The following is a 20480-nucleotide window of genomic DNA, read 5'->3' as shown; positions in this document are numbered from 1 at the left end:
GCATGTAGACCCTAGACTGGTTGAAACCAGAAGGTTGATGATGCTTGAAACTTCACTTTGATGCCACCCAATCTGAGAACTGTGCACAAGCTGATCACATACCCTGTAGCCACCTCTCTCACACTGTCTTTAAAACCTCTTCCCTGAAAGCCACTAGGGAGTTTGGGTCTTTTGAGCATGAGCTGCCCGTTCTCCTTGCTTGGTGCCCTGCAATAAATGCTGTATTTTCCTTCACCACAACCTGGTGTCAGTACATTGGCTTTACTGAACAGGTGAGCAGACCTAAGTTTGGTTTAGTAACCAACTAGTTTTCTCATCCTGTCAGGGATGTCGATGTACTGGACAACCCTGGAAGGTCAAAGTTGAAAACAGCAGAGCTGGCAGAAGCCCAAAAAACTGTGTGACACTGAGATACCCCCACCCTTGACTTCCAATGGATTGTCACTTGTGTGAAAGTTAAACACCTACTGTGTTAAGGTATGGAAACACAGGGGTTCATTTGTTACAGCAGTTGGCCAGCCTTAACACAGTGTAACAATGAAACAGAATGATCACTGTGGCAGGCACACACTTTAATCTCAAGAAGAAAAGTTGTGGTGACTTCTTTTAGCTACTTAATCCTTATTTATTAACATTCATATTTGTATACCCCCCCTTTTCCCTCTGCATTTCACACTATCACTCCTAGCCCATCAACTGGCTCTCCTGACTGCTTTAATCTCATTTTGTATTTTATTGTCCTCCACTTGGGTGGCAGCCATTGTAGACACATGGTTGAGGGAAAAAACAAAGGTCAGTTTCATTACAGAACAGTAATTATTATTTTTATATGTTTCTCCCATCAATTTCACTGGGTTTAACATTTCCTGATCCTAGAGGCCAGATCTGGCAAACTAATTAACAGTAGACCAATTTTCCAACTCAGTATTCAGACAATGAACAAATGAGGAATCAAGTAAATAACTGTCCTTGAAAGGGTAATTGAGTTGTAACTGTTTTGTGTTTACTGCACAAGACCGAAGAGCTTGTCTTAATTTTCCTGTGGCCAATCAGGAAGGAGGGGAAATGATGTGTGTGGGAATAGTGAGAAAGTTCTATCCTAGGAGTCTGCAAGGCAGGCAAGGTGGACAAGGAGGATGACAGACATCTCCAGCCTGGGAGCAGGAGCCACGGGGACTGGTCTCGGCTATGCCACAGAATTCAGAGTGACTTTGGGTATTTCACCTCACCGTCATCAGGCCTCAGGAGGAAATGAGGGTATAATTACATGATCGAGAGACTCAACCACCTCTAAACAAATTACAAGATGCATAATATTCTTATAACTGAATGTTTTAAAGGAATTACTTTTTCATCAGCAGTATCATTTAGAAAAGGTGCACAATGAATCCAAGTTACAAGAACACGGCAAGAGGACCAGGATGGAACACGTCCACTGGACAGTGAAATTTAATGGTCCAGAGGATACTAAAGCATCAGATGAACTAGAGGGATGAAGGAGAACTCCCTCATTCATAAGGATAAGGGTAAGGCCTATGTTCTCCTAAGCTGCCCCTGCTAATGGGTGTCTGGGGGAGTTCCAGAATTATGTGTGTGCTGAGAGCCAGCCTTAAGACTCTCATGATGGCTAAGCATAGAATCAACTGGATCCTAGAGCAGGGTTCTTTCAACTTTGATTATTCCTTTGCTAGTTAAAATCGGGGGGCTTGACATTTAACATTGACTATTTATTTACGAATCATATGCATGTAATCACTTGTACTAATCCATTATGTACATTAGAAAATATATGCATAATAGAATTTTTAAATGAGAGAGATAAAATAAGCTATATTTAAATTGACTTTTATAATAGGTTACATATTATGGTATTTTATGCTCTTCCTAAAATATGTTCAACCATAGGAGTGTGATTGACTAAGTTTCTTTACTTTTTGGAAATCTTGCTTAAATGCTTTGTGATAGTCGGTTTTTGTGAATGACATGCCAGAAAAAGCTACCTCACAAGGAGATATAGGTCTGAATGGAGGAAAGACATCGTTGGCTACCCTTGCTAAATTATGGTATTCATTTTGGAATCCATCAATTATGCCAAGATTTTTGTTAAAATTTGGCTAATAAAATTTCTCTCTTCCTTAATGTTAATCAGCTTGTATTAGGGTACTCCAGAGAACCACTAGGATATACACTGATATATAAGAGGAGATTTATTACTGGCTCATGTGATTACGGAGCTTAGATATGCTGAAATACGCCATCAGCAAGCTGGAGAACGAGGAATGCCGGTGGTATAATTCAGCCCAAGTTCCAAGGTCTGAGAACTGGGAGGGGGATAGGGAAGTAGAGAAAGAGGAAATGGGGGAGGTGAGTGAGGGGGCGGTGGGGATGGGTCAGAAGCTGAAGGCCCAGGAACCAGGAGCTCGGATGTCTGAGGGGAGGAGAAGATGGATGCCCCAGATCAAGGAGCCCTTTCTCAGCCTTTTTGTTCTATTAGGGCCCTCAAGGGACTGGATGGCACCTGTCCACATTGTTTGGGGAGAATCTTCTTTACCTAGACTACTGATACCAGCACTCATCACTTTTGGAAACAGCCGCACAGACACACTTAGAAAGAATGTTTCACCACTATGGGCAACCCTTAGCCCAGTCAAGTTGACACATAAAATTAACCATCATCCAAGTCTTCTGAAAATTTAATTGGAAGATTCTACTTTTCTAAATTTAAAAAAATGGATTCAAACCTGACTCTTTATCTTTTCATTCAGAAGATTTGTTAGAAATCTAGTTAGAAAATTGTTTCCATAATCTTTTAGTGTACTTTGAGAGTTGTAAATAAGTGATGCACTTAAATTGTTGTTGGCCAGAACATCACAAACAGATGAAACATTTCCAGATAACCAGTTTTAAAATGTCCTTTCCATAGCATGAATGTCTTTGAAAAAGCTCTTATTTTCACTCATTTTTAAAATGTCATCATTACCTTGAAGAGAAAAGCTGCTGATCTATTCAAAAATATGTGCATGGTACCTTAATACTGACAGTTACTTGTCATCACATTAGAGGTAAGCAAGTGTGACGTATGTTTATTTTTTTCAGAAAGAACTTATGTTTGGCAACTCCTTTTAGCACAAGATATCCAGCAAACCCACAACAGATGTTCATGGCCCCCGACATCATTTTAATATTGTAAATATGGAATCGTTTAAGATGATATAACCCATACATCCACTTAACTGGGCACATGGAGATGATGATAAGGCACAAGGTGGTAGATGGAAAGGAAAGGTAGGGGTCACTCAATGCCTTTGTAGGGGAAGTGCCCTCTTCCCTCAGGAGACCTGACAGGTGATGTGTGACTTAACTGGGCATAAGGAGGTGACATTAAAAAAGGCATTTAATATTTTAAATTAGCAATAAGATGTTTTCTGAGCTAATATACTTAAGGGGCAAATAAAATATTTATTGTGGCCATAACTACTTAGATTAAAAGTAATTATGGGGCATCCCTGGTGGCGCAGTAGTTGAGAGCCCGCCTGCCGATGCAGGGTACACGGGTTTGTGCCCCAGTCTGGGAAGATCCCACATGCTGCGGAGCGGCTGGGCCCGTGAGCCATGGCCACTGAGCCTGCGCGTCCAGAGCCTGTGCTCTGCAACAGGAGAGGCCACAGCAGTGAGAGGCCTGCGTACCGCACACACACACAAAAAGAATTATGCTCTTTTTTTTCCATTTTGTCAGTTTTAAGTTTATAATCTTTTTGTCATAATTTGTGATTTCTAGCTTTTAATTTCTTTAAACTGTAACATTAGGATGACATAGAAACAACTCAAAGTAGCGCCTTTTCTTTCTGAACAACCAACCTACTTCACATACAAGAAGGAAAGTAAGTGATTAGCTAGGTTTTCTGCACTTCGAACTGGAAATTATCTTTAGAGATTATAGGCTAATCACAGCCTTACCAGTCACCTATCCCTTTAAAAAAAAACAATTAGTGAAACTGACTCTAAGGCTGCAAATGGTTCAACGATTTCTCTGATGGTGTAACATCAAGTCTATGGTGAAGCAGGACAGCCACTTCATGCCTCGACCTCAGGGACACAGCACAAACATTTCACTGTGATGTGCTGTAACACTTTCATACTTTTACATTTGGGGCCTCAGTGCCTTTCTAGACACACTATGCATGTGTGAAAAGCTTGAAAGCTTAAGTAATCTATTTAAAATATTTCTCCCTAAAAGCCTAGATTTCTCCCTTACTTGCAAAATATCAAATAAAAAGCAGAGAACTGGTTTGTAGATTTTGTTTTGTGTATTGTTAATGAGAACAGAATTAACCATGGATTCTAGTCTCTTCTTTAGTTATTTGAGGAAAAATAAATCACCACGATAATTGGTTCTCTTTCAGTAAAGAAGCTCTTTCCTCTAAAACATGCAGAGCAATGTGTCACAGCTCCAGAAAACCAGAAAACCACTAGAGCTCATCAGTGAATTCAGTAAAGTTGCAGGACACAGAATTAATACACAGAAATCTGTTGCATTACTATACACTAACAAGGAAAGACCAAAAAGAGAAATTAAGGAAATAATCCCATTTACTATCGCATCAAAAAGAATAAAATACTAAGGAATAAACCACCTTAAGGAGGCAAAAGACCTGTACTCTGAAAATTATAAGATGCTGATGAAAGAAACTGAACATGACACAAGCAGATGGAAAGATATACCACGTTCTTGGACTGGAAGAATGAATATTGTCAAATGACTATACTACCCAAGGCAATCTACAGATTCAAGTCAATCCCTATCAAATTACCAATGGCATTTTTCACAGAACTAGAACAAAAAAAAATCTTAAAATTTTTATGGAAACTAAAAGTCCTCAACTAGTCAAAGCAATCCTGAGAAAGAAAAACGGAGCTGGAGGAATCAGACTCCTTAACTTCAGACTATACTACAAAGCTGCAGTAATCAAAACAGTACAGAACTGGCACAAAAACAGAAATATAGATCAGTGGAACAGGATAGAAAGCCCAGAAATAAACCCATACACTTATGGTCAATTAATCTATGACAAAGGAGGCAAGAATACACAATGGAGAAAAGACAGTCTCTTCAATAAGTGGTGCTGGGAAAACTAGACAGGTACATGTAAAAGAATGAAATTAGAGCATTCTCTAACACCATGCACAAAAGTAAACTCAAAATGGATTAAAGACCTAAACTCCTAGAGGAAAAGATAGGCAGAACACTCTTTGACATAAATCACAGCAATATGTTTTTGGATCCATCTCTTAGAGTAATGGAAATAAGAACAAAAGTAAACAAATGGGACCTAATTAAACTTAGGAGCTTTTGCACAGCAAAGGGAAACATAAACAAAATGAAATGACAACCTACAGAATGGGAGAAAATATTTGCAAACAAAGCAACCCATAAGGGATTAATCTCCAAAATACACAAACAGCTCACAGAGAGAGCTCAATATCAATAAACCAAAGAACCCAATCAACAAATGGGCAGAAGATCTAAATAGACACTTCTCTAAAGAAGACATCTCGATGGTCAAAAGGCACATGAAAAGATGCTCAACATTGTTAATTATTAGAGAAATGCAAATCAAAACTACAATGAGGGACTTTTGGTTACGAATCTGCCTGCCAATGCAGGCGACATGGGTTCAAGCCCTGGTCCAGGAAGATTCCACATGCCGTGGGGCAACTAAGCCCATGCGCCACAACTACTGAGCCTAAACTCTAGAGCCCACAAGCCACAACTGAGCCCGCGTTCCACAACTACTGAAGCCCACGTGCCTAGAGCCCATGCTCCGCAACAAGAGAAGCCACTGCAATGAGAAGCCCGCGCAGCGCAACGAAGAGTAGCCCCCACTCACCACAGTAGAGAAAGCCTGCACGCAGCAACGAAGACCCAACACAGACAAAACTAACAAACTAACTAACTAACTAAGTAAATAAAAACTACAATGAGGTATCACTTCACATCAGTCAGAATGGCCATTATCAAAAAGTCTAAAAATAATAAATTCTGGAGAGGGTGTGGAGAAAAAGGAACTCTACACTGTTGGTGGGAATGTAAATTGGTGCAGCCACTATGGAGAACAGTATGGAGGTTCCTCAGAAAACTAAAAATAGAATTACCATATGATCTAACAATCCCACTCCTGGGCATATATCTGGAGAAAACCATAATTTAAAAAGATACATGCACCCCAATGTTCACTGTAGCACTATTTACAACAGCCAAGACATGGAAACAACCTAAATGTCCACCCAACATGAATGGCTAAAGAAGATATGGTACATATATACAATGGAATATTGCTCAGCCATAAAAAGAAAGAAATAATGCCATTTGCAGCAACATGGATGGACCTAGAGATTATCACACTAAGTGAAGTAAGTCAGACACAGAAAGACAAATACCCTATGATAATGTTTATATGTGGAATCTAAAAAAATGATACTAATGAACTTATTTACAAAACAGAAAGAGACTCACAGACAGAGAAAACAAACTTATGGTTACCAAAGGGGAAAGGGGAGACGGAGGGATAAATAAGGAAGTTGGCATTAACATATACACACTATATATAAAATAGATAACCAATACTGAGTATAGCACAGAGAACTATACTTAATATTTTGTAATAACCTATAAGGGAAAAGAATCTGAAAGGAATATACATATATATGTATAACTCAATCACTGTGCTGTACACCTGAAACTAACATGATATTGTAAATCAACTATGCTTTAGTTAAAAAAAAAAATTAGTGTCTGCTAATATATAAGATGTTGAGGGCAGTCCCTGAGGGGTCCGTGAATGACTGTGGCTAGAGAACTGCCAGGCCCAACCCGGCCACTTGCTTCAGCAATTCTCAGGAGCTCTGCTTACACTGTTTTCTTAAGATGGAATAACATGTCCCAACAAAATTCTTCAAAGCCCAATTGGTAAGCTGGGATGAAGTGAGAGAGTGGCATGGACATATATACACTACCAAATGTAAACTAGATAGCTAGTGGGAAGCAGCCACATAGCACAGGGAGATCAGCTTGGTGCTTTGTGACCACCTAGAGGGGTGGGATAGGGAGGGTGGGAGGGAGACACAAGAGGGAGGAGATATGGGGATATATGTATATGCATAGCTTATTCACTTTGTTATACAGCAGAAACTAACACAGCATTGTAAAGCAATTATACTCCAATAAAGATGTTAAAAAAAAAAAAAAAAAGCCCAGTTGGAAGCCTTTCTGACTATCCAAGCCCAAATCAGCTGTCCTTTCTGCAATAGTCTCACTCATTTTACCTTCTGTAACAGTTTTGTTCACATCTATAAAGGACTGTGACCAACTCTCATCCCTCTCATCCTCTACACACAGTAAGTAATTAAAAAAAAAAAAAAAAAGGGATCTGCTGAGTTGAACTGCATCTTGCTAAAACAGAGCCAGAAGGGTCCTTTGACATTATGTGATCTAGCCTCTTTGTTCAAGAAAAGGGTGACTTGCCCAATAAACACAGCAGGCTGTGACAGAAGTGAAACCTGAATTCTGAGCTTCCCTCAAGGGGCTGACACAGGATTTATGCTGTTGAAGATCTAGTCCCTGACCTTGCAAAGCTCTCATTTGGTAGACAAGAAAGACGGGTCTAGTTACCTTGACACTACACAGTGAGCATAATGCTGACATGAATGAGAGCAAAACTGACTAGATTGGTGATATATAGAAGGCAGCCAAGATTGTTTTTTAAAAGATAAAAGTAATATATGTATGACCAAAAGTGTTCAGAGTCCTGGCCCCAGTCCTCTTAAATCAAACAAGAACCTACTGGCCGGACCCATGTGACAGCCTAGAGGTCTGAATAAGTGAATGTGCTTTATCAAGTGGGGAACTCATTTAAGAAGAGTTTTTGGAACTTCTGGCTGAGAGCAAGAGTAGTTTATAATAAGAGGATGTCTTAATCATCAGGAAGAATCATCACAAATCCAGCAATCTTTCTGGAGTTTCAAAAGGTGACCTTAGCAAGCCTCCCCTGGCTCATGTGTCTGTCTCAGGTAGGGTCCCCCAGGCTGCTGGTCTTCCAGTTCCATGAAGAGTCCAAGCTCTTTCCTACCTTGGAGTCTTTGTGTTTGCTATTCCCCTTCCTAGCGGCTCCTCTCCCTGCTCTTTGCCTGGCTAGTTCCTTCTCCTCCAATAGTTCTCACCGGAAATAGTACCTCCCCAGCTCAGGTTCTTCCTCCTCTTATTATTTTAAGGATGATACCCCATTTGTACCTTTTATAACACATGACAAACTGAGTATTTTCTTGTTTGTTTACTTGTTTATAATGATAAGGGCCATTTTTTTGGTTCACCTTTATATCACCAGAACCTAAACAGTGCCCAGTGCATTGTGATACACAATAAAGATTTGCTGAATAAATTAATGAATTCAAAATACTTTTATAAAACTAATCCAAAATTATTTAAGGCACTAGGAAACCCTTAATAAGTTTTGAGAAACCCACAATTCTACTTTATGAAATGTTTGAACATAATAAATAACAAATTTCAAATACTGGTTCAATAAAGATCTTTTGATTATTCTTACAGATTTCTGAAAGCCACCATGTACTCTGAAGTAAAACTTGAGTTTTTTTTTAATGTGAGTCTATGTCAAAAAGTCTATATTTCTGACTGAATGTGAAAACATAACTGAGGAGTCACCAATACCTAACTACTAACTACAATAAACATCCAATTGGTTATAATCTAGTGATAAAAAAGAACAATATATAGTCATGCAGCTCAGATATGAAGGGAAAAAAACACATTTTTTTTTTTCGTCACTGAGAGAGAAAACACACACAGAAAAATGATTCTCCAAGAAAGGCAGTTCTCATAGAAATGCTCCAGCTTTTAGGGGAGGGAAAAAAAAAAAAGGATGGTGAAGACAGAAGTAACACATTCTTTCTGTAACAAAATCAGACAAGAAACATCCTAGGAAATCTGAACAGAACCTCGGATGGGAACATCAGGAAAAGTAAATAAATGGACACCGTGCATGCTCCTCAAAGAGTCAGTGTGTGTGATTTTAGGTCCTTCACTGCTCAGAGAAGATGACATTATAATGGCATTTCTGGAATGAAGCATTTTCTATCATCATCACTCGGCTTGAATCCACTCACCACTTTTCAATTCTGATATGTGACATTTTACTAAAGCCACCTGACATTAAAAAGTTGCATGTACAGTGAGGGTTTTTGGAATTAAAGAATAAAAATCCATTACCTGCATAAAATCTGAATATTCAGACGTTATAATTTAAAAAAGCAATATTTAACATAACTCCGAACAAAAGCCAAATCAGAATTGGCCAAGCACAAGAACACTGTACACTGTATTTTATATATATATATATTTATATTTATTTTATAGTATATATATTTTGTGCTTCTGTATACAAGAATGACTATAAAATTAAATTGTCTTATTTCTAGCAATTTTCTCCCATAAACAATAACAGGGATGCTTACAAACTTACCAGAAATATAATATTGGGGGACTATTCTAGTCTTCAAAACAAACGGTAGCTGTCAAATTCTTACTGAATAATCTACAATGTTAATTCATGTACTGTATTTCATTTGTAATAAGTCTTTGTGATAAGGTTAACACTTCAACATACAACACAAATAAGAGAGGACCGAAAAATGAAAATTACTTTGCTTATGTTTCTGTATTAGAATTCTATTTGCTGAAGGGTAAAAAACAGATTTGCAAAATTCACAGTTAACTTAAAACAATAGTTTTAAACCTTTTATTCCTAGCCCTTACTGCCTTCAGGAAGGAGAGAACATCTGGTTATTTAAGGAACACAATATGTTCACATTTTCTATGACTTTTGTTTCTAATTGGGTTTTAAATTTTTTTTGGAATTTGAACAACTAGTTAGAACAATGTTTTTTAATCACTTCATATTTTTCAGACTGTCATCATTCCACTCCTCTACTTCGTTTAGTGGATTGTTTTTGGAAATCTGCTCAGTGATTCTAATATAATAAAAGGAAAACGAGAATCAGGATTGTGGTCTGAAGAGCTAAGTATAGAAACCATATCGTAAGGTGAACAGAGTATAGAATGCTACAGATATTTGATATCCAGTCTCTTCAGACAGCATACATTTACAAACATTTCAAGTAGTTCTTGGGTCACTTATATACGTGGCACTTTCATTTATTACAGATGCAAATAAATATCTACTACAAATAAAAGAATTTGTATGAGAAATATCGGTAACTAGGATTCCACTATTTTTAAAACTAACGAAGCTACAGCTCTTGTGTGGAAGGGTGGCTGGAAGACCTTGGTTCAATGGCTAGCTCTGCCACTGACAAGCTGTGTGACCTTGAAAAAGTCTCTCAAATACCTGGATCCTCAGTTTGTTCATATTACAGAAGGAGGAGCGGAATTAGACTCTCTTGGTTCTTGGCAGTTCTGAAATTTGCACAGTCTAAGTGAAGTATATTATTTATTTATTATTTTTTTGCGATACGCGGGCCTCTCACTGTTGTGGCCTCTCCCGTTGCGCAGCACAGGCTCCAGACGCGCAGGCTCAGCGTCCATGGCTCACGGGCCCAGCCGCTCCGCGGCACGTGGGATCTTCCCGGACCGGGGCACGAACCCGTGTCCCCTGCATCGGCAGGTGGACTCTCAACCACTGCACCACCTGGGAAGCCCCGAAGTATATTACTTAGATCCTTTGTTGTATCTTCTTTGTTCCATAATATTTGAAGGTGATAACAGGTTTTCAAATAATTCTGATCGATATTAAATTAAGGAACTAGATGCTCTTTCAGTTCAAGTTGTAGGGTCACTTCACCATCTTGATAAAAACGGCAGCTGACAAATATACCATTGGCTATGGTTTCTGTGGAATGTGGATATGGGTTCCAGAAATATGTAAAGTGAGTGAGATCCACCTGGATTAGAGTCAGTATTAGAAGAGGCGCAGTGCTTAAGTCAGCATTCAATGCTACCATTGTCTTCTTAATACCAACCACTGCACGACATAGAGCTAAATGCTAACAAACGAGCAGGATGATGAGGAGGGATAATTGATAGAAGATACAAGCAAATCGCTAAACTACAAGGGTCTATGAGGACTCAAAGGGAAGACGTGTCTTATCTGAGTCTGGGAATGGCTTCCTGGGGAAGGAAGAACAGAGGCTGGGAACCTCAGGAGGGGATGAGTAGAAACAAGGGTCATGGAACCATTCCAGCTAGTTTGGAAGCTTACAAGCGTTTCGGCCTTGGGAAAGCCACATGGCCTCTGCACTGAAAAAGAAGGAGGAAAGATAACCCGCTCTGCTGTCTCGGAGCTTGTAGTGAGGACCAAAGGAAGCATATCAAAGTACTTGGAGACGTGAACGAGTATGATCCTGTGATTACAGTTTACCAGCCCATTATTTCAGTCTGTTCAAATGAGAAATCTTTTCACAGTAAAGCTGACATCTGATAGACAATAAGTAACAGCTCAGTTTCTCAAGCTCTACTGCAGAGTCTATTCTCAACTGAGCAGTCTCCACTGGGATTTCGGGATAGTGGCGGGACGAAGTGTTTCTCTGAAGGCTGACAATGAATCTAGGGAGGCCCAGAACTCCTTGTTCATTTTTATTTTATTGAGTCTGTCAGCAGCACTCAGCACAACTGCCACGTGAAGCTGGGATACAGGACAGTAAACTTTCATGCCTCAAATCTCTTCCTACTAGGTCACTTCATAGAGACTTGTGTGTTTATATACTTACTCTGATTTAAGTGTTTCATTGTTGCTAATAAATAGAAAACATTTCAAGCACTCTGAGGTCTGGATCCTCAGAGGCTATGGGTGGGGTACTAGCATCGTCTTTCCCTCTCTTTACATGGCCTCCTCTATGACTTTATAGTTGACATGAACTACACTGAAAGCTCTATCCACTGGTGGATTTTTACGATATATATAAACTTACTTCTTTTTTTTCCTTTTGTGCCTTTGTAGCACTGGATTGCATCTTATTATATCATTAGACGTCAGTTCTTTATGGTCAAAGGCTGCTCTGCTTGGGTAGGTTGTTAGAGGCAACAAAAGAGGAGACCAAGGCTTAGCAAGCGTGAATCCCCAGATCACAAGGACATTTGGTAGGAGAGTCAAGACTTGGCCCAGTGTCCCGATTCCTAGCTCAGGCTCCTGGCAAGACCCAGGACACCACACTGCGATAGATCTCCAATTAGCAGATATGCCAAGTGATGTTAGTTACCATTTGACATTTACTAATAATGTCAATGGATCAGCCATTACATACACTTAACTAAAACTACCACCTTGCTGGGTCGGCCGTCTGAAACCCCCTTAAGTACTCTGCAGCTTGCTTTATCTTCCCCTACAGATATCATCATGCCACGAACTTGTTCTCAGGAGCTTTTTACACATGACTCCCTCCTTCTGCCCAGTTTCTCATGTCTCAGAAATACCAGTTTAAAGTCCTAACTTTTGGACAATTATCTTGATTGTTTTTACTTGGTAAGATTCTGAATGTAAAAGTGGGGAATACTATTTTTTAGATACTTATGCTATTACATTGTTTCTCTTAAACCTTGGAGAAAATTTTTCTTAATACTTGTAGAATTGGCTTCATTAGTCTCTATATTACATATACTATCTTTTTAATGTCAAAAGTACTCTAATAAAATTACGGATTCCACTAACAACATTGAGGAATTTCGTATACAGAATTCTGCAACCATAAGAGTGAATGGTTTATAGGAAGATCAACCATATTTAGCTAGGAAAAAACTTACCAAGATGGATAGGTTTAGATAACATATTCGTTTCTCCTTTCAATTAAACCCAACAAATCCCACAAGTAGATAATTCAAACAGCTATTTTAGCAATTTTTTCCCACTCTGTATGACCCTAATAATTCTCAATGCTGAGCAGATAGAATTTACCTTAAGTTTGTAGACCAAAACTCAGATACCTCACTGACCAGAAGCTTCATCCTTTATTCCTTTTATAGATATGCCATAATCTTGACTATTTCATATTAAAAATATATACTTATACAGCCTACATATACATAAAAAAGTAAATATGAGACTGTAGGTTTTTTTCATAGTCTGACTCCTAAGCCTTACCAGAAAAAAAAAATGCTACCTTATGTATTAGAGAAATGATGGATTGTATTTCTGACACTTAATGAAATTTTGTATAGGAGAAATGACATAAAATTGTGTATTTCTGAAGAAAATGGATATAGGCACAGGAAAACAATAATTTTAAATCAAGCAAAGAATAAATACATGCTCAAATGTTGAAGTCAACAACCGATGAAAGGACAGAAATCCTTCAGAATCAAAATGTACGTTGAACTTGGAGGTCCACATTGATCAGACAGAGCTCTGGCAGTGGAATCCACAGACAGACTGACTCAAAGACAGTTCGACAACTGCCAACACGATTGCTGGGAGCTCTGCCAAAGAGCCAAAGGCTGGGATTACCACCCAGCGCCTGGCATCCTAGTCCTCGTGTTTGAAGCTTTCTCTCTTATACTTCATCCAATATTTTTGTTTGGCTCAAAAGCATCAAGGATTCACAGATTTTTTTAGATCATTAAATGTTCTTATTTTCAAGAAATGTAACATTAGTTGTAAAAGAGCACACTTTTTCTCTGGAGTGTAAAGAAAATTTTGGTGACTTGCTTTAAGTTCAAACAGAGAAATCAGCATTAAAGACTCTTTAAATCTTTATTTTATTAGGTTACTCTTCACCCGCAAAATAAGAAATACATGTTCATAATATGAAATAATTTAGTGTCTCACTGCATCATAAACTCTTAGAAAACTGGTCCTTTTTAGAGCTCTAATGTCTTGGTCTTCACATGGCTCATGAGGCTATACCTGGGTCAGTTGGCCCCCTGCATGAAGTGTGGTTATAAGGAGAAGCAGGTGCTCAACTATTTCCTTGAGTTACAAGGAAGCAGGTGGGCAGAACAACCTCCTGAGTTACAAGAGACATGCGCTCCTGTTTCTCAGGGCAGTGTCCTTTGAATTTGCCCGCTGAGCTGCTAGACCATCAGGTATGTGGAGTTGTGGCCTGTAGGCAATTCATCTGCTATTAGGCAAATTCTACATTAGGAATTCTTGGAGTCACGTAGAGAAACCAGTTTTTCACCCCACTTAAAACTGTGCGCATCCCACATGGAAAGCTTACCTTGGGATCGCGAAGGAACAGAGCCTTAAGAATCAGCGAGTGAACATCCCCGATGAGTGGGTAATGCATCAGAAGGCCAAGACAGGTCTGGTAGTTACTAGAGATCACTAAATAAAAGGGGAACAAAAGCAATTGAGAAGCAATGCTGTTTCAGATACCTGCATTACTAAGAGAAACAAAATTAACAACTTAGATTCAAAGAAAGCAAACCAATAACTCGACTGATTTGGACAAAAGGAAATGGGGAGAGGGGATCGTTACCAAATGGCCCTTGAAGCAGCACACTGCACTAATATACCAGCACTCATCGTCAGGGCGGTGTTGGAAGGAAGAGCCTCAGATATAGATTTGTGTGTGCGCTTGTAACACAAATAAACTCTTAGAAGCATGCACATTTATTGCCATTTATATGGCTGTATTTAAATGTCTCTAGCTTTGCTGCTTGGAAATTAGTAACAAAAATCTTATGAATGGGAAAGAACCAGCTTAAAATTCTCATAAAATATTATGTACCCTGATTACTATGCTTCACAACTTACATATGTTACATTTATTTTTTGTATATATAAATATTACATAGTTCAAAATTAAAGAGAATATAATTTCTTCCAATTATTTGTTTTCCTAAAGGTAACAAGAAATTTAGGAAAGATATTTATGCAGCATTTCTTGGAGGAAAAGTGTCAAAATCTTCATAGGTTAGCCTAACTGTGCTCCTTAGACCGTCATTTAATTTTTTTTCCCCAAATCAACCTAATTATGGCTGCAATTATTAAACACATCTTTTCAGGCAGGTCTATGTAAACTACTTCATTTCTTGGCAATCCATCTGCCACTGCTGTCACAGTTGCGCCCATTAGCGACTCTTGTTTTGTAAGCCGGGCTGACGGCCTCGGCAGCATGATTGCGAACAAACTTTACAGTTGCAACTTCCTGTGGCTGTGACTGAATCCTTTTCATTAATCAGAATGGTTAGCTGAAAAATATTCCGTAGGAAAACAACTGTGACTCACTAGAGACAACGTAAGTCACAAAATAATTTTTTTGTGATCAGAAATACCCTTGACTCTTAGGTTTTTCTTTCCTTCTTCTGCTGGGAACATCCCCCTTCCCATGAACATTACGGAGAAAGGGGACAGGACTGGGCAAAATGAATAATTATAATCTATGTAAGGAACCACTTTATCATTTTCATTTCCTTTGCTTATCTGACAGCTTGTAATTTCATACATCTGCTTTCATTTGTGAAGTACTCACTTATCCTACCCTTTCTTTATCTGTTCAGACTCCTCTTTTCTTATTTGTTCATTTTATCATATTCACATTCAGTTGCCTGTTGTCTTTTTTACTCTAGAATTCAAAAACCTAGGGTACTGAGAATAGTATAACATTTTCATGTCCAGTTTTCTTTGCAATCTAACAAATAAATAAAACTTAGATAATCAATTCATTTCCTAACTCATAAAGTTATTTTCCCAAATGCTATAATGGTTATATATTAGTAACAGACCCAGGAAGAATTCTTGTATATTTTGTAAGACAGGCAGGAGAGTTTAGTGGAAATGGTTCTGGGCTCGGGATTCGAAGATGTGGACTTTGGGGCTTCCCTGGTGGCGCAGTGGTTGAGAGTCTGCCTGCCGATGCAGGGGACACGGGTTCGTGCCCTGGTCCGGGAAGATGCCACATGCCGCAGAGTGGCTGGGCACGTGAGCCATGGCCGCTGAGCCCGCGCGTCTGGAGCCTGTGCTCCGCAACGGGAGAGGCCACAACAGCGAGAGGCCCGCGTACCGCAAAAAAAAAAAAAAAGAAAAAGAAAAAGATGTGGGCTTTCATCCTGGGACGCCACTTAAAAACGTTTCATAAAGTTGCCTGGAGACTCAATGACATAATCTAAGTGACTGATTTACAGCAGCAGCTCAAAACCGGTTGGGAGTAACCTCTCAGAGCTGAAGTTCAGTCATTTGGAAAACAACTTTACGATTAAAAAAAAATTTACCTGCCTACCTCATTCATTCCAATAATCATTTGTTGAGTACCTAATCCATGACAGGCCCTACGTTAGGAGACGAGGTGGAGATGAACAAAACACAGTCCTCACCCTCGAGAAAGTGAAAGTACAGAGAGCAGACACATAACAACAAGCAGTTGTTACTGCTACTACTACCTCTAAGATGATAACGAATTGTTGAAGCCTTTCCGAGACCAGGCCAGGCCCCATACCAAGAACGTTACCGGCATATCTCATTTAACTTCTATGACGATCTTATCACAGGGTACAATTATTATTAACCCTGTTTTACAGATGTGAAAACTAATCCTTGGAGGGATTAAATCATTTGCCCAGATCACACAGTGATTTGGTGGTAGACCAAGATTTGAAATTCAGAAGTCTAGCGGCAGGGTCAGGGCTTTGTTTTGAAAGGCCATTGTTTTGAAAAGCAAGTGACATAATGGATGCAAATAATCACTGCAAACAGAAAAGTCATTTAATGTTAGTACTCTTGTGTAATAGTTTTAAGTAGCTTGGAAGATCAGATTAACCCAGTGTGTAAAGCAGCCTGACATAGGTAGGCATTTATTTGGAGCGACCAGAGCGACAATCCTATGTTATTACAACTTGAAAAAACTTTTGAAACTATAGGAAGCTGTAAAATACATTTTACAAATACAAATAAAATACATTTTACAAAAGAAGGGAAGTTAAATAACATATTACTATTCTACTTGCATAACAAACGAAGGAGCTAACGTTCTTTCTCCTATCCATCCATCTATCCATCCATCCACCCATCCATCAATCCATCCCTCCAGTCACTGAATATCACGTACGTTTTCTGAGCATCTACAAAATCCCGTGCCAGGCAGTAGCACTAGGGATATGGTGGCGAATGAGTCTGAGCTGTGAAAGGTAGCAGAACGTGGCACCCTGAAGTTTGGCTACAGGGGCTCAGGACGCGCCACCTCCAAATATGCCCCTTTGGTATACTGACTATTTTGAGCTGGAGAGGTTTTCTCTGAACTCCGCTTATCTTTAACTCCCTAAGTGCTCCAAAAGGAACTCAACTGTCATAAATCCCTCCAGCCAAACTTTGTCACAAAGATACCTTGCATCTATTCTTCTCAGGGTCCATTCATCTTTCCTAAAAATCATTTACTCTCCCCTAAGAGGCCTACAACACCCCTCCCCTTTCTCTATTGAGGTGGTATTTAATCCTGAAATCTAAAGCCATCTCTTTGAGGGTCGCTCATTTTCCCCTGGGTATCTCCCGTATGTGCATGAGGTATACATGTTAATCAACTTGCCTGTTTATCTCTCAATCATTTTGTGAAAGAATCTCAGAGGAAAACCTAACTGGGTAGAGGTAAGGTTTCACCTTCCTCTTGCTCCCTGCCTTCTGATAATGCCATCTCTAATTTCTTAATGAAAACGTGTATTCCACCTCGAATTTCTTAATGAAAACTTGTACTTTTCATTTGCAATTACATGTGCCAGTATTATGTCCCTTTTGAATAACTGTGTCCAATTTAGCGTACTCGAATGGAGAATAATACGAGCTATTTAAAAAATAAAATAGTAGGAATCTGATAGGAGAAGAATTTAGTTATGATCTTTGCGGTAAATTTTTCTTGAACTTGAAAAACTAATCCACAACACTGTTCCTTCTCCAGTGTTTATTCTATCTGAGCAGGGCAGTGACACAAGGAAAAAAAAGTGAAAGACTACAAAAAGACTGAGTTTTGCTATATCTACCTACATTTGAAATCAAAGATGTATATGCTTTATTGAGAAGATCATATGGTTTTTATTCTTCAATTTGTTAATGTGATGTATCACACTGATTAATTTGAAGATATTGAAAAATCCTTGTATCCCTGGGAAAAACCCCTCTTGATCATGGTGTCTGGTCCTTTTAATGTACTGCTGGATTTGGTTTGCTAGTATTTTGTTGAGGATTTTTGCGTCCATGTTTATCAGTGATATTGGCCTGTAATTTTCTATTTTTGTGGAATCTTTGTCTGGTTTTGGTATCAGGGTGATGGTGGCCTCATACAATGAGCTTGGAAGTGTTCCTTCCTCTGCAGTTTTTTGGAAGAGTTTCAGAAGGACAGGTGTTAACTCTTGCACACAAGGATGCACACAAGGATGTATATGCTTTAAAAACAAAGTACTAAAGCCACACTCTGAAGTGCTTATTCAGGGACGGTTAAGACAAAGGTGAGCAGCGTTTAGGAAAACCTATGGAATCTGAAATCAGACGATCTAGATTAGATCTAGATCAGAAGGCTGACTAGTCATTTACTGTGGCTGTGAATTTACGCAAGCTGCTTAGCTTCACTAAACCTTATTTCTCTCATTTATAAAAAGCATTAACTCTACCTGTAGGGATTCTGTAAGAATGGCACGGAAGTGAGGTCATGTGCTTCCCCATCTTGCTTGACTCTTGCTAAATAAATAGCACTCCCACCACCTGAAGCAGAGCTGACTTTGCTGCCTCTACCTTTAAATCAGCGGTCCCCGACCTTTCTGGCACCAGGGACCGGTTTTGTGGAAGACAATTTTTCCACGGATGGGGGGCGGGGGTGGGGGAGGGATGGTTCGGGCGGTACTGCGAGCGATGGGGGCGATGGGGAGCAATGAGGGGGGCGATGGGGGGCGATGGAGGGGCAATGGGGAGAGATGGGGGGCGATGGGGGGCAGCAGATGAGGCTTCGCTCGCTCCTGCTCCTAACAGGCGGCGGACCCGTACCCAGGGGTTGGGGGTCCCTGCTTTAAAGGGCCTAAACTGTTCTGGAGTGGTCTAAGGGAGTTGGTTTAAATGGTTTCTCCAAACCAATACCGTATGCTAACACATATATATGGGATCTAAAAAAAAAAAAAGGTCATGAAAAACCTAGGGGCAAGATGGGAATAAAGACACAGACCTACTAGAGAATGGACTTGAGGACACGGGGAGGGGAAGGGTAAGCTGGGACGAAGTGAGGGAGTGGTATGGACATATATACACTACCAAACGTAAAATAGATAGCTAGTGGGAAGCAGCCGCATAGCACAGGGACATCAGCTCGGTGCTGTGTGACCACCTAGAGGAGTGGGATAGGGAGGGTGGGAGGGAGGGAGAGGCAAGAGGGAGGAGATATGGGGATATAGGTATATGTATAGCTGATTCACTGTGTTATAAAGCAGAAACTAGGGGCTTCCCTGGTGGCGCAGTGGTTGAGAGTCTGCCTGCCGATGCAGGGGACACGGGTTCGTGCCCTGGTCCGGGAAGATGCCACATGCTGTGGAGCGGCTGGGTCCGTGAGCCATGACCGCTAAGCCTGCGCGTCCGGAGCCTGTGCTCCGCAACGGGAGAGGCCACAGCAGTGAGAGGCCCGCGTACCGCAAAAAAAAAAAAAAAAAAAAAAAGCAGAAACTAACACACCATTGTAGAGCAATTATACTCCAATAAAGATGTTAAAAATAAATAAAAAAATAAAATAAATAAGTTTCTCCAGTAGTAACAAACAAAATGAGCTCAGTAAAGATAACCAGAGACATGATTGTTTTGAGAAAGTTTAAAGCAACGGGACCATTAGCTTATGTCTGAGTCAGAGTTAACTACTTACAACTGGAACATTTTGAAGTGAAACACTAGTCAAATTATTTATTTCACATTTAGATATACCTTCTCAAGGTAACAAGATGGACTGAGAACAACTACCATCTCTAACATGTTAAAAAAAAAAGCCAGTAAGCACGTATAATGTGTGTACAATTTGCCATATACGACCACACCCCAGCACTGAAACTCAACCCTCCACCCACCTCCACGTCACTCTTCGTCTCTCCCACGTGAAGTTGTATCAAAATTTTGGTTAGAATAATTTCTCGAGTTTTCATTTTTATAACCAGGCAAATGTTATCACAGCTGAACAACAGAGTATATCAAGACTACTCTTTCTTGTATAGCCTTGTTCCTTTCCTGGAATTTATAACTGCCTGCTTTTTCATTTGCTTTGCTGTGTATATTTTTAACAGTAATTTAATCTTAAATGCTCCCCTAGTCATATAAATCTCCCCTTAATACTTTTAAAACATTTAGATGTTTTGTCAATTTCCTTTTTTTTTAGGAAATTGCTCATGAGGCCTCTGGCCTGCTCCCTCACCCTGAGGATGTCCTTTACCTCTTGCACGTGTTGTATCCTTATTTCCTAGAGTACCTACCTGCTTCTTGCTTTTCTCCCTCATTTTGGTGGAG

General features: G+C 39.6%; 1 protein-coding gene across 3 annotated transcripts in view; it reads right to left on the bottom strand.

Moving 5' to 3' along the window:
• Nucleotides 1–20480, bottom strand: part of TBC1D5 (TBC1 domain family member 5) — a 548194-nt gene that overhangs the window by 122817 nt on the left and 404897 nt on the right. For all 3 annotated transcript variants that reach the window (XM_032630465.1, XM_032630464.1, XM_032630466.1), the window contains one exon: nt 14242–14348. In XM_032630465.1, the coding sequence (XP_032486356.1) occupies nt 14242–14348 (107 nt within the window). The remainder of the gene's footprint in view (nt 1–14241; nt 14349–20480) is intronic.

This window comes from Phocoena sinus, chromosome 4 (assembly GCF_008692025.1).
Source record: "Phocoena sinus isolate mPhoSin1 chromosome 4, mPhoSin1.pri, whole genome shotgun sequence".
Classification (NCBI taxonomy): domain Eukaryota; kingdom Metazoa; phylum Chordata; class Mammalia; order Artiodactyla; family Phocoenidae; genus Phocoena; species Phocoena sinus.
Note: the sequence above shows the minus strand (reverse complement) of the source record. Positions and strands in the feature narration are given on the sequence as shown.